Source organism: Arctopsyche grandis, chromosome 1, assembly GCF_051622035.1.
Source record: "Arctopsyche grandis isolate Sample6627 chromosome 1, ASM5162203v2, whole genome shotgun sequence".
Taxonomy (NCBI): domain Eukaryota; kingdom Metazoa; phylum Arthropoda; class Insecta; order Trichoptera; family Hydropsychidae; genus Arctopsyche; species Arctopsyche grandis.
Window position 1 is genome coordinate 5625793 of NC_135355.1, and position 14051 is coordinate 5639843.

At 30.4% G+C, this 14051-nt stretch overlaps 5 protein-coding genes across 5 annotated transcripts; 3 read left to right on the top strand and 2 right to left on the bottom strand.

The window, feature by feature from the left end:
• Window positions 1–9: 9 nt before the first annotated feature.
• LOC143915185 (uncharacterized) lies at window positions 10–2954 on the top strand. The gene is made up of 5 exons (XM_077435674.1): window positions 10–144; window positions 300–548; window positions 1285–1400; window positions 1493–1749; window positions 1826–2954. Exons 2-5 carry the CDS (start codon window positions 384–386, stop codon window positions 1921–1923), a joined length of 636 nt encoding a protein of 211 aa, XP_077291800.1. The 5' UTR covers window positions 10–144; window positions 300–383; the 3' UTR covers window positions 1924–2954.
• A 1194-nt stretch (window positions 2955–4148) lies between these two features.
• On the bottom strand, window positions 4149–5695 carry LOC143914057 (uncharacterized). The gene is made up of 4 exons (XM_077434150.1): window positions 5480–5695; window positions 5303–5415; window positions 4979–5235; window positions 4149–4905 (listed from the first exon to the last, which is right to left on the bottom strand). The coding sequence occupies exons 1-4, from the start codon at window positions 5642–5644 to the stop codon at window positions 4853–4855; spliced, it is 588 nt and encodes a 195-aa protein (XP_077290276.1). The 5' UTR covers window positions 5645–5695; the 3' UTR covers window positions 4149–4852.
• Window positions 5696–5987: 292 nt separating this feature from the next.
• On the top strand, window positions 5988–7009 carry LOC143913299 (uncharacterized). Its single transcript, XM_077433000.1, has 4 exons — window positions 5988–6228; window positions 6307–6419; window positions 6496–6755; window positions 6837–7009. Exons 1-4 carry the CDS (start codon window positions 6073–6075, stop codon window positions 6929–6931), a joined length of 624 nt encoding a protein of 207 aa, XP_077289126.1. The 5' UTR covers window positions 5988–6072; the 3' UTR covers window positions 6932–7009.
• A 1450-nt stretch (window positions 7010–8459) lies between these two features.
• Window positions 8460–9833, bottom strand: LOC143913076 (uncharacterized). The gene is made up of 4 exons (XM_077432670.1): window positions 9620–9833; window positions 9427–9539; window positions 9095–9351; window positions 8460–9022 (listed from the first exon to the last, which is right to left on the bottom strand). Exons 1-4 carry the CDS (start codon window positions 9779–9781, stop codon window positions 8973–8975), a joined length of 582 nt encoding a protein of 193 aa, XP_077288796.1. The 5' UTR covers window positions 9782–9833; the 3' UTR covers window positions 8460–8972.
• A 2290-nt stretch (window positions 9834–12123) lies between these two features.
• On the top strand, window positions 12124–14051 carry LOC143920638 (uncharacterized). The gene is made up of 4 exons (XM_077443598.1): window positions 12124–12336; window positions 12410–12522; window positions 12603–12859; window positions 12944–14051. Exons 1-4 carry the CDS (start codon window positions 12172–12174, stop codon window positions 13036–13038), a joined length of 630 nt encoding a protein of 209 aa, XP_077299724.1. The 5' UTR covers window positions 12124–12171; the 3' UTR covers window positions 13039–14051.

A 14051-nucleotide genomic window follows, 5' to 3' on the forward strand; every position in this document is an offset into this window, starting at 1 on the left:
AAATATTACATGGTGATATTATATTGTATTTCACCAATGGATAGTAAAAAGTCTGAATAATCTTTAATATACATACATATGTACATAATATACAATGTTAAATGAAAATCACATTTAAAATCCACATAATCATCTCAAGAATAGGTAAATATATTTTTTTATAAATGTTAAATTATCCATATAAAAATATATTGCTTAAGTATGACAAACTGCATACATTATTTTGAAATTAAAAACATTGATAAGAAATCGTAAAGATTATCGGCGGTACAATATTTGAAATCTCATCTCTATTTAAGATCAAAAAGATCAAAAATTATTCAATATAAAAGAGCATTTTTCATCTAATTCTGAATCACTCAGTGTGAATTGAACGCGTCAAAATGATGAAATTTGCTCTCGTTCTGAGTTTCTTGGTGGCTGCACCACTCTATGTAAATGGTCATGGAATGGTGATGGACCCTGTTAACAGGGCATCCAGGTGGAGGGTTGACTCTTCAGCTCCTGTTAACTATGACGACAATCAGCTCTATTGTGGAAGCTTTGGGGTAAGTTTTTCACTACATATTACTTTTGTAATGAAATTATTTAACCTTTAATCGTTGCAACAACTTTAGGCTTTTATGTAATGCGTGTAAACATAATAATATTTAAATAGTAACTTTTTTAATAAGTTTTCAGTTCATTTTTGTGGCAACAAATTGTGAATAGAACATTAATATTTCCCTCCTAATATAACGAATCAATTATCATACTATGTATTGCCACATTAAAAAATTCTTCAATTATATTTTTTTGATTTTTAAATGCTTTTTATTATTACGAAATTATGTTCACAATACATCTTATATCTATTTTAATAGCTACTGATATACTTATCATTTTCTATTTTACAATTTAATTTAATTTGGTTAGTAATCACAGTATTATGTTATTCTAATGTTAATGTACAGCATAATAGGAAAAAGAGCTCAAAAACCTATTTACAATTCTTCTTCTATTATATGAACTAGATTAATTGCTGTACATATTACAAATTTTATTAAAATAAACTAATTGCTTTTAAAATTTTATAACAGTTCATATTAGCTAATCTGAGCAATATTTATGATTTTTATTGAATTGGCATACAATATGAAAATTCATTTTTACGAATGGCAACATTAATATAGAAATTGTATGCTCAATTGTGATATTTAAAAGTTATGTACCGAGATATGTATTTTGTATTGTAAATAATAGAACTCTAATTTGGATTGTAAAGATTACATTATTATTTAATAGCAACAATGGGTAAACAACGGTGGAAAATGTGGATTCTGTGGTGATAACTATGCTGATGCCCAACCTAGAAAACACGAAATAGGCGGTAAATATGGACAAGGAGTCATTGTAAAGAGGTAAAAAAAAAAGTTAAAGCACACATACGTACATTTATAATATAATAAAATAAAATTGAATGATAATGATGAACAATTTGCAAATATTACAGCTATAAACAGGGAAGCGATATGCAAGTTCAAGTTCAAATTGACGCCAACCACAGAGGATTCTTCCAGTTCAAGGTATGCAACTTGGATACATTCAAAACCGAATCAGAAGAGTGCTATGACAGTGTGTTGCTGACGCTGCCCAGCGGTGAAACCAAATACTACCTCGAGTATATTCTTGGGAAACATGACGTGACTTTGAAACTTCCGTCTGGTCTCACTTGCAAACACTGTGTCCTTCAATGGACTTACACCACAGGTATGCTCTTATTTACATAGCGAATGTATTGCCTTTGCAATTATTTTATTGATCGGTGGATTTCATTTGTCATCAGCCAATTCTTGGGGAACCTGCGAGGATGGAACCGCGGCACAAGGTTGTGGTCCACAAGAATGGTTCAGAACTTGCTCTGACATTGCCATCACAGCATGAAGAAATTACATACTTTGACTAAAATCTCTGTACAAATGCTTATTATATTTTACTGTAGAAATTTATAATAAAAACCCAAGCACCTAATATTTATTTTACTATAAAAACATACTAAAATTTAAATTAAACAGAAATACAAATCTAAATAAGAGAACAAAGGAAATCTTCCTCTTTGGCATGATATACATGTATATGTAGAAATGGTAATAAAACATAACTATCAGAGGAAATATAAACATTTAAATGAGAAACGCTTTAATTTGGTACATATCGGTACATACCAGTGGCGTGCCGTGGAGTTCTCCTTGTTTTTGTCGCACAGCCTTACTTACTTGTGCGCGAGCAGGATATGCAAGATTAGGTGACGTCATACCGAGTCCCCTTGTATCCTTCTCACGCACACGTAAATAAGGCGGTGCGACAAAACCAGGGTGATTTTCACAGCACGTCACTGGTACATACTTACATATATAAACATGTCACCTCTCCCAAGTATTTAAATATATTAAAATATTTCGTGGTTGAAGCAAAAAAATATTTGCGTGAAAAACATCAAAGTAATACTGAATACTTATGACGACGATAAAAATACTTCATTGTGTTCAATGAATTGTTTAGAATTCCCAAATCCTTTCATAGATGTTCATATTTTGTACTAAAAGGCTACATATATCTAATGTATAATATTTACAAAAACACTTCCTCATTTTTTTATTTACATCTTTATCTTTTTAATTGTATCTATAATGAAATATAATCTGTAAATTGTATCTATAATGAAAATCAGAGTTTTTTGATTTATAACGTCATCGATCTTTATCTATATCATTTTGCTATCTTTGACCTGTGAAATTGATTATTTCATAATAAATAATCAATCAAATTGCGTGCTGGAATTTCTTTTGTTGTTGTTTAGTGCGATTACAATTAATCGTCAAAATCAGTTGAAAATCAAATCTTTTAACTTTCAGATATTAGTGTGATTAGTTTATTTTTCATCTTAAAAGTTCATATAAATACATTCCCATTGTTAATTTTTGTATATGTTTATTTTATCGAACTAAGCCAGTTATCAATAGAATTTTTGTTATTAATCCACAAGAATAGTCAAAATATGATTTTTCTGTGGAATTCTCATATAAAGACAATTTAATATATTATCCCTATTAATGCAATTCAGATTCGTGTAAATACGAGTACGAGCTTTAAGCTCGCAATTTTACCGATTTAAAATTCAGCACACTTCCAATTAACCCTTTTAAACGAAAACAAAAAATAGTATGGCCAGAACACTATCTCAATAAACATGTTTCAATAGAAAATACTCAATATAAAATAGTGTTGACAGTGGGAAAAAATCCCAAGTGAAAATACGTACTTTTGACTTTTGATTTGAACTGGACGACTACTTAGAGAGATTTGAAAGCTGAAATGTACTACAAATGAAAGATAAAATACCCGACTATAGATTCTCACATTCATTTTGAACAGGAAATTGACAGATTTTGAGACATCGACTAAACAACACCAAGATATAGAAAAATCGCGCGATTTAAAAAAAAACACATATATCTCCGAATATCGAACCAATCAACATTTTTTACTACCAGATTCGTGTTTACTGGACATAGATCTATAATAAAAGTCATATCTCGTCTCTGAACCAACAAAAAGTCGTCATTTGTCGAACAGTGCTATTAGGTAGTCGAAAAAATATGAAATATAGTGACGATCTATCTACATATTTCGATATTCCGCTTATTCGAATAAAGATTTTTAACATCATGTATGGGCTCTACGAATTGGTTAAGTTTTGGACCATCCTGTGGGTTGGGACCTTTAATTACTTCCTTGTACTTTACTTCCTTCCCGCCCGCCATATTAAATAGTGTGTCTACAACAATTCCGTCGTTTCATTCTAACCGTCCCCCATAATCACATATTTATATTATATTATACTATTGTATATGTATGTATGTACGTAATGTATGGAAATTTAAAAGAAAAGTTCCCGTCTGTTCATTAAAATATGTATTTTGAACTACATTTGAGAATTTTTAGTTATGAACTAAATAGCCCTAGAAAAATAAAAAATACTGATTTGTCTTTAAAATCAGATCAAACGAAAATTTTAAACTAACATATCCCCAATAAATCACTTCGTTTTAATTAAGATTTGTGGGTTTTGAGCGTTTTGTGAAGCGCTTATTAAATTTTTCCACTATTATAGTTGTTTCAAAGTAATTTATTTATTTATTGAAAAATCAACAGACAACAGATGTAGAAATGTTTAAAAATAAAGAATAAATGTAACGAAATAAAATAACATCTGAGCCCAATTATAGATTTTTACAAATGACATAAAATGGTACATAGAGACAAACAAATGAAAAAGAAAAGAATAAAAACAAAAACATGAGTAAACTATGACTTAATAGAACAGTACATAACTAAACATAAAGTGATATAATATTGAATAAAGATTATATAATAGAAATAGAAATAATAGTTTCTCTTGATGGCAGTTCTGATTGATGCAAGGAAATACCGAATAGATCAACGTCATTCAGTTCCCCGTTAATCATACGATAAACACACTGTAGATAGGAATATTTTAGGGAATTGGTTTAGAAAGTATTAAGTGAAAAGAGTGCAATGTGTCTAGTATACCTAATTACTCAGTAAATTGGGACAATCAAAGAAACCATTTAGGAGCTTAAAAAGGAATGTAGCATCAGTGAGTCTTCGCCTGACAGACATATTGTAATACCTATATTATGTATTTGTATTCTTAGAATACATATATAATTCTTTCTAGTTGTTATCAATAAATTATGTAAATTGATCACATAGAAACTAAAGCAATTCTATTATTTAAATTTATTATTTAAAAAATATAGGAAGTTATACAGTATGTATGTATTTTATTTTAAGCAGAGATGGAAATATCAGAACACGTTCTGTAATTTTCACGAGTGTTGTCTGAAAAAGAAAAAAATCATTATGTACAATTTTATGATTGAAACTACTGAAAAAAGTAGACTAAATATCTTACGGGCAAAGTAAGTCCATTGCAATATGCAATGTTGGCATATAAGTCCACTAGGAAGTCTCAAATTAAAATAATGATTGCCGAGATAGTCCTCGAAGGTATGTTTTATTTCTCCACTAGGTGATGCCAAGAGAATGTCATTGAAACAGGCGTCAGATTCTGCTCCATACCTGTCCTTGTTACAGATTCTGAATTCGAACCAGCCGCGGTGGTTCGCCGTCACTCTGACTTCTACATTTATCACACTGCCTGGTTGATATCTAGAAAACGACATGTATAAGAATTCAAAACATAATACAAATCGATTAAATTGAAAGTGAATCCTACTTCTTAACGATTACACCTTGTCCATATTTTCCACCAAGCTCGTGGGTTCTAGGTGTAGCCATAGCAAAGTTGTCGCCGCACATTCCGCATTTTCCACCGTTATTTTGCAAGGCCTACAAAAGCTTGATTAATTTTTGTGTCACGATAAGACATACATATCATCAAGTGTTAATTTACCCCGGCGCCACCACACCAAAGCTGATTATCGCCGTAATTGGGAGGCGCTGATGAGTCTACTCTCCATCTTGAAGCTCTGTTGACTGGATCAAGTACCATTCCATGTCCTTGGACATAGAGGGGCGCAGCCACCAAAAAGCAAATAGCTAGAGTGTATTTCAACATATTGAATAAGAAACAATATAGAAATGACGTGTAACTAATCCCCTGTATCTCTTTTATATGGAGAAAATCAATCTTATATCATAGGCACATCTCCAAACACAAATACAATTTCAGATCTTGACATTGATAGCAATCTTAAATCATATTCGACTTTTATTTAAAAAAATGAATGCATCCTAAACAATACATCCAGCTTCCATTGATAGCAGTAAAATATTAATTAAATAATATTACAATAATTGATTATCAATATTGATTCGTTGATAATTTTTTAAGTGTATAAAAAATGTTCTTTTTAATCCTGATTAATCACAACGATAATAACTTTATAGATATTATATTCGATATGAGAAATTCTCAATATAAAAGGTATTTTCGATTGACACGGGTCATTCGCTCGTGTTTTGGACGTGCAAACTTTCTCAAAAATGAAATTTGTACTAGCACTGTGTTTCTTGGTAGCTGTGCCCCTTTATGTTCAGGGGCATGGCATGGTGATGGACCCTGTCAACAGGGCATCCAGATGGAGAGTTGACCCATCAGCCCCAGCCAATTATGAAGACAACCAAATGTGGTGTGGAGGAGTAAGTCTATAAAACAATATCAAACAACACATTCCAACTTCAAAATACAAATTAACATCTTCTATCTTCATCACAAAGGGAACTATGGGTGCTGGAAGACAGTGTGGAATGTGCGGCGATGGATACTCAAATCCAACACCGAGAGCTCATGAACTCGGTGGCAGATATGGGCAAGGCGTTATCGTCAAAAGGTAATACTGATTTACATATGTATATACAAAAAATATCAATGAAATTTAATATTGATGACTATATTTAATATCCTAGCTATACCCCAGGAAGTAAAATAACAGTTGAAGTGCGTATCACTGCCAATCACAAAGGTTACTTTTACTTCCAACTGTGCAATTTAGACAAATATGGAGGTCGTGAATCTGATCAGTGCTACAATGAACTCAGACTGAAGACAGCTAGCGGAGAAGATACGCACACGATAGGTCTGCATTTAGGAAATCACGACATTGATCTTCAGCTCCCAGCCGGTCTCACTTGCAAGCACTGTGTGCTCCAGTGGACTTACGTTGCAGGTATTTTTAAGATATTTTCAACTATTTTGATTTATTTATTTATTATATTCTTGCTATAACTAATTGCTATATTTGAATCAGCTAATATCTGGGGAACATGCCCTGATGGAACCACTCAATTGGGCTGTGGACCACAAGAAAACTACAGGACTTGCTCTGACATCACAATTCAATGAAATAACTTTAATTAATACCTACATAAATAATACATGTATAAAAAAATTAAATAATCTCATTAAACATTATGAATAATTTATTTTCTTTCCTTATTATCGTAATACCATTTTCTTATATACAAAATAAATCCCTAAAAATAATTTATAATACACCCATATATACTAAATTGAAAAAAATGCATGCCATATATAATATTCCGTTTGTTACAGACATTACTAACAAACTAACCAGTAGATTCTATGACAGAATCACTAATAACCATACTAACACACTTGTGAAGAGTCTTGGTGATTACAATAAAATGTCTATACTCTTCAGGTATATACACAGATTACCTAAACACACTTTAGGTCATCGACTTTATAGAGACTTTAACTAATATTATGTATTAGATGTATTATGAGCATTTATAAGAATTGTCAATAGGTTTTTGAGCTCTTTTTCCTATTATGCTGTACATTAACATTAGAATAATATAATACTATGATTACTAACCAAATAAAATAAAATTGTAAAATAGAAAATGATCAGTAGATCAGTAGCTATTAAAATAGATATAAGATGTATTGTGAACATAATTTCGTAATAATAAAAAGCATTTAAAAATCAAAAAAATTTTCTTATGATTAACAAAAGATTTTTGTTAATCAGAAGCGTTGACTTCAACACCCCACCCCCCACATATTACCTTTTAAACTACAAATTTTGGTTTCTTCTTTGATATATCAACGCCGCCAAGAAGGGAGATTGGATTACATGTTGCTAGGAATATTTACTGATTAGTAAGATCGAATAATAAATGGCGACTTAGTCGATTATCTGGTTATATTGTCATGATAATGTAACCAGATAATCGACTTATATTAAAAATATTATAATAAACGATATTATATTAAAAAGTTGAACTTCCAGTGTATAATTTGTGATTTTTTGGGTGACTTTTAAAGCATTTGAAGTTCCATGAATTTGTTAGATAGTCATTTTGTAAAAACATTATAGTATAACGTGAAAGAATGGAGACTTTTAAGTAACTTTATGGAGATCTATAGATTTGCCAAATTTGATTTGTTTTATGGTATATCGCAAACTCCCAAGTGAGTGATACGATATGTTTAATATGTTTCCGTGATCGTAGCAAATCTGTTGATACGTTGCTTAAAATGAGATAACTCAGACAGCAAACTACACACAGGGGTGGCCAGGGTTTTTTTAGGGGAGGGGGCTGAAACACAAGCCCCCAAGCCAAGCGTTTTCTCGAGAGAATAAGTGAAAGTAAGAAGAGGTTAGTAAAAAATTAAACTTTTTTAAATTTTCAAACAGTTTTTGAATCATATTGCGAATTATTAAAAAAAAGCTCACGGTTTTTAAATTTTGTAAGTGAATTACATAAAATAAAAAATTAATTAACTTTTATTTCATGCTTTTTTTTCTAAATATGTACTATTTTTTAAATTTAGGGTAGGGTTGACGCCCCCATAGTCCTCCCCCCCCCCTGCAACTACAAATTATATTATACAAACATAGATTCAGCTTGTAATATTTTAATATGTATTAAATATTAACATTAATATTTTTATTCTCTAAATGCTATAAAATAAAAAATAAGTTTTCATTGCGAACAAACAAACAAACAAATCTTTAAACGATAATTTGAATTGCAAAGATTGAGTTTGGATTATTAATTGATTGTCACAAAATAAATAAAAACGACATGTTGCTAAAACTTGTCCAATTTAATCAAATGGTAAAATTCGACTTTGTGAGGAAAAAACACTGCACTACATTCTGAATAGCAATTAAAAAAAAGTTTGTTTGTATGTAATATTACAATAAATAAATATTTAGACTGTTATTAACCTTTAAATAGAGTTAAAATCATGTACATATACAATGTATATAAAATTTAATCAACACAAATAATTTAAAAATAAAAAAGGGAAACAATAAGCATATTGATTGTTGTTGATTTTATTTATTCAAATATTTGATTTTTAAATCTATAAATCAGTAATTGCCAACTAAAAATAAAAAATAGGTCATTTATGCAATGGTGATGTCAGAGCATGTTCGGTATCTTTCTCCAGTGTTACCTGAAAAAGGAAAATCTTTGAACAAAGTGTTGAAATTAAATTTATAGGCAAAGAATAGAATGAAAATCTTACGTGCGAAGTAAGTCCACTGCAAGATACAATGGTTGCAAGTGAACCCAGCAGGAAGTCTTAGATTAAATTCGTGGTCTCCGAGGTAATCTGGGAAGGTATGTTGGGTCTCACCAGTAGTTGATGTCAGTAAAACATTATCGAAACAAGCATCTGATTCTCCACCATATCTATCCCTGTTACACACTTTGAATTCGAAATAGCCTCGGTGGTTAGCTGTAATTTTCACCACCACTTTAATTGTACTTCCTTGTTGGTACCTTTAAACCAAAAAACAAAAAAAAATAAACCGATTCTTAATTAAAACTGAAACTAAACTTGCAAATAGTACTGACCTCTTAACGATGACACCTTGTCCATATCTGCCACCCAGTTCGTGTTGTCTTGGAGCCGGGGAAGCAAAGTTATCTCCACAAAATCCACATCTTCCACCATTTTGCGTCAGCGGCTACAACATCACATCAAATTGGAATATTATTTGCACTTAATTTTATATGCATAAGACAAAATTGTTAAAGTTGAATTTACTCCAATGCCTCCGCAAAAGAGCTCGTTGTCGTTGTAATTAGCTGGTGCTGATGAGTCGACTCTCCATCTCGAAGCTCTGTTGATGGGATCCATCACCATGCCATGTCCTTGGACATAGAGGGGCACAGCGACCAAGAAGCAAATAACGACGAATTTCAACATCTTGAATTATTTGTAAACACCCGTAGAGTGACATAAAATTTACAATTCGAATTCCTTTTATATATAAATCACACTATGATAACAATAGAATATTCTTATCATTATTAATTAGATTGTGATAATCATAGATTCTAAACAAATTATCACACAGCATCTTTCTATAAAAAAAATATTAAAAATAATCGTAGTAAATAGACAGTATTCATCGACATTTAATGATCTCTCGTTGAATTACCGGGCGTTCGGTTTAATGTTTGTGGAATTATACAAATTTGATTTTTAAATGCTTTTTATTATTACTAAATTATGTTCACAATACATCTTATATCTATTTTATTTAATAGCTACTGATCTACTGATCATTTTCTATTTTACAATTTTAAATTAATTTTGTTAGTAATCATAGTATTATATTATTATAATGTTAATATGTACAGCGTAATAGGAAAAAGAGCACAAAAACCTATTTACAATATTCTTATAAATGCTCATAATACATCTAATACATAATATTAATTAAAGACTCTCTAAAGTGGATGACCTAAAGCAGATTGTGTTTAGGTAATCTGTGTTTATACCTGAAGAGTATAGACTAATTATACAAATAGCTTTGTGCTCCTTGATGAATATCTTTCAATATCAAATTATAATAATTGTGGTGCAGGAAAGTTGATATTTAAAATTTTAAATGTTAATAAAACTTATTTTAAGTTTTTTGAAATTTGGATTGGATTGTGAACATTAAAAAAAAAAATACAGATATTTTTAAGACTTGAAAAAACTATTGAATGAAAATAGTGCAAATACAGAACTGCAAATTTAAAGAATTTTACATTGCTACCCTGAATGTTGCCATGTGGTAATTTTTCCTATAGTACTCAACACATCCCAAATTAACAAAAAAATACGTGCAATTCAACGATTTTATTTATAACTAGCTGAACCCCGGCATGCGTTGCAATGCCATAATAACGCATGCAATTCCCGTTCCCGTTCTCGTTTCCGTTCCCGTTCCCATTTGTCGGAAAAACGCAGGTAGCGAACTATGTAAAGTTCTATGTAATATAGTTTATTCACTATGCAAATTTATAGGATTCAATTTAGAACCACCAAATTTGGCATTTTATCACATGCTGTCTTAAAAACTACGCAAATCAAAAAAAAATCTGAAAAATTCCATTAATATATGTACAATATTTTTCATACTTATCATATGTATATATGTATGTACATACATATTATATATGTACATATTTTGTTTGAGTCCTTCTAAAAATTATGAACGATATACGTAATAGACATTATATTCAAATATTTTTTTGTTTATCATCAACTGAAACATATTGTGGAAATTTTTTTATGATACATATTTGAGTGCACTATTACTACATATTAATCAATCATGAAATGACAAAAAAATAAAAGCATTTAAACAAATATTTTAATCAAAGTGTGCAATCATTTAATTCTATTGTTTTGATTCTATAATTCCATCGAGATAAAATATAAGCAATTAACAGTTTCCTAAAATATTATGAGCATACATACATATGAGTGTGCGTAGGATCATTTTTTTTATTATACAGGTTTTTCAAAAGACAAATCATTTGTACATATATAGGTTTTTCATTTAAAATTGACCCCTTTAGACTGTCAATTTGAAATGAAATCAATATGAAATGAAAAAGGTTTAATTTGAAATAGAAAAGGGTCAATTTGAAATGAAAAAGGGTCAATTTGGAAGGAAAAACCTATATAAAAATGATTTGTCTTTCCGCTTTATAGTTTTCTTGATCGTTCAAATAAAGTTTTATTAGATTTTGAGAATACTTTTTTCGTTAATTATTTCAATTTAGTTTATTTAAAAAATAAAACATATCCAGAATAATTTATTCTTTACTATAATATTTTTGAGGTTAATCATATCTATCGTTTTCTTCCATAGTCCTCCCTTTTGGACATTTTGGTACTGTTACTTACTTTTGGACATTCTTAAATAATGTAATATAATATTTGTAATAAAAATGAACGGCTAAATAGACATTGGACAAACGATTTTAGAGAATTTGTAGAATACAAATGCTTGGAAAGAATTTGAAAGATGAATTATTAACATAACTGAGCGTCTAATGTAAATAAAATGTCTGCATTAGTAATAAATTAAAGATCTTCAAACTTTCTTTGTCTTTGTAGAATTTTTATTTTACATTTAATTATAATGAAATGTTAAGTGATTACATCATATCGACGATAAGATGACTATTATCGCTGATCAATCTCAAATTAAAATCCCTGTCGTAAAGAGATTAAGAATATTAAAATCAATCGATATAAAAGGGAGACCAAGAGTAATATTTTGTAATCACTTGTTGGTTGTAGAGTTGTTCAACATGATGAAGTGCATTGTCGCTCTCTGCTTCTTGGCAATTGTACCCCTCGGGGTACTGGGTCATGGAATGGTCATGGACCCAGTCAATAGAGGCTCCAGATGGAGGGTAGACCCATCAGCGCCAGCTGATTACAGTGATAATCAACAATGGTGTGGAGGAATTGGGGTAAATATTGATTGCTTGTCTCTTGTAAACTTGACCTATGATCAGTTTAAATGAGTTGAATTTTTGTTTTCAGGGAATCCTAAGCAATAATGGTAAGTGTGGATTCTGCGGAAACAATTTTGCTGATCCTACACCCAGAAATCACGAGCTTGGAGGCAAATTTGGACAAGGAGTTATTGTCAAAAAGTATATTTATTTTTTGAATTGATATAATCTAAAATTTAAAAACAAACACAATGAATTAAGTATCGATTTCTCGATTTCAGTTATCAAGCAGGCTCGTTGATTCCCATCAAAGTCAGAATAACTGCCAACCACAAAGGATTCTTCCAGTTTAGGCTGTGCAACATTGATAGATACGGTCGGGAAACAGATGAGTGCTTCAACAATGGACTCATGATGAATGCAAACGGTGAAGACAGACACACAATTGAATTGTTCCTCGGAGATCATGACGTTACCTTCAGACTGCCAGCTGGTGTTACTTGCAAACACTGTGTATTGCAATGGACCTACACTGCTGGTATAGCATATTTATTCTAATATTGACAGTGTTGAATATTTGCGGTTGACTCCTTAATGTATTTACATGGGTTTATTATTGCAGCTAATATTTGGGGAACATGCGCTGATGGAACCGCTGCTTTGGGCTGTGGACCTCAAGAAAATTACAAATCGTGCTCTGACATCAGTATCTCGTAATCAACTATTGCAACTTAGACAAAATTCCACTGATAGATGAAATTTTAATGTATAATAATTAGCAATATTTAAATTTACCATTAAAAGAAATTTATCATCATGTTTTCGTTTTATTTAAGATGTTTATTAAGAGGGCTGTACACCCGAAACCTTAATTTTGTTGCCGTTCCTTTCTTCGATATATATAATGAGTGAATGTATATATTGAGTGAATGCTACAATATATATCAATATATATATATATATATATATATATATTGAGTGAATGCGACAGTTGCGCTTCGACCAGATAATACGTTGTTTAAATCGACAAAATCGAGGTTTCGTATTCTTCTATTTTCTCCTCCAAAACTGGACCAATTTTTAAAAAAGTTTCATCATTGGTATGAGAAAGATATTTTCTGTGCAACTATGTGCGTATTTTTTTAAAAATCGATCGTTAAATAAGCACGCTGGACTCTTTTCGTGGGTGTAAAAACGAGGCGATTTTATAGATTTTTGGTGGCTCCTAGCTCATATAAAAAATAACGAATAAAAAAAAATAAAACGATAGATGCATCCCAATGGTGGATATCCATAGCATAATAAAAAATAATTTCTCTAGTGCCATAATTGAGGAAGGGAGAAGTGTAATACGTTTGTATGGACAAGGCGCTGGTGTCCAGCCCTCTTAAGTACATGTTTTGAATAATAAAAATAATTACACATGTATGCCCACGATAAATTAATAAATTATGAAAATAACTATATATATATTTCGTTATTAATTACTCAGTATTCATATTTAAACAATAACTATTAATAATATTTATAATATAATAAAAATATAGTAAAAAGAATATTTGAATACTTACTTGATATTCAACTACATACACACATTTATTTACATACAAATGTATATATGTAATTCAACGACGAAAATTTACTATTCATAATAAATTTAATAATTCACAAATACTATACAATTTCATGTGATTAATTAATTCGTTTTTGATTATATTTTTTGAAACATG

Coding starts and splice junctions, on each gene's coding strand:
- LOC143915185 (XM_077435674.1), top strand. CDS start 384: ATGATGAAATTTGCTCTCGTTCTGAGTTTCTTGGTGGCTGCACCACTC. Junction 549..1,284: donor TCTATTGTGGAAGCTTTGGG/GTAAGTTTTTCA, acceptor ATTATTTAATAG/CAACAATGGGTAAACAACGG. Junction 1,401..1,492: donor CAAGGAGTCATTGTAAAGAG/GTAAAAAAAAAA, acceptor CAAATATTACAG/CTATAAACAGGGAAGCGATA.
- LOC143913076 (XM_077432670.1), bottom strand. CDS start 9,781: ATGTTGAAATTCGTCGTTATTTGCTTCTTGGTCGCTGTGCCCCTCTAT. Junction 9,540..9,619: donor TCTTTTGCGGAGGCATTGGA/GTAAATTCAACT, acceptor GTGATGTTGTAG/CCGCTGACGCAAAATGGTGG. Junction 9,023..9,094: donor GCAGTGGACTTACTTCGCAC/GTAAGATTTTCA, acceptor TTCCTTTTTCAG/GTAACACTGGAGAAAGATAC.
- LOC143914057 (XM_077434150.1), bottom strand. CDS start 5,644: ATGTTGAAATACACTCTAGCTATTTGCTTTTTGGTGGCTGCGCCCCTC. Junction 5,416..5,479: donor TTTGGTGTGGTGGCGCCGGG/GTAAATTAACAC, acceptor AAGCTTTTGTAG/GCCTTGCAAAATAACGGTGG. Junction 4,906..4,978: donor GCAATGGACTTACTTTGCCC/GTAAGATATTTA, acceptor TTTCTTTTTCAG/ACAACACTCGTGAAAATTAC.
- LOC143913299 (XM_077433000.1), top strand. CDS start 6,073: ATGAAATTTGTACTAGCACTGTGTTTCTTGGTAGCTGTGCCCCTTTAT. Junction 6,420..6,495: donor CAAGGCGTTATCGTCAAAAG/GTAATACTGATT, acceptor TTAATATCCTAG/CTATACCCCAGGAAGTAAAA. Junction 6,756..6,836: donor CCAGTGGACTTACGTTGCAG/GTATTTTTAAGA, acceptor TATTTGAATCAG/CTAATATCTGGGGAACATGC.
- LOC143920638 (XM_077443598.1), top strand. CDS start 12,172: ATGATGAAGTGCATTGTCGCTCTCTGCTTCTTGGCAATTGTACCCCTC. Junction 12,523..12,602: donor CAAGGAGTTATTGTCAAAAA/GTATATTTATTT, acceptor TCTCGATTTCAG/TTATCAAGCAGGCTCGTTGA. Junction 12,860..12,943: donor GCAATGGACCTACACTGCTG/GTATAGCATATT, acceptor TTATTATTGCAG/CTAATATTTGGGGAACATGC.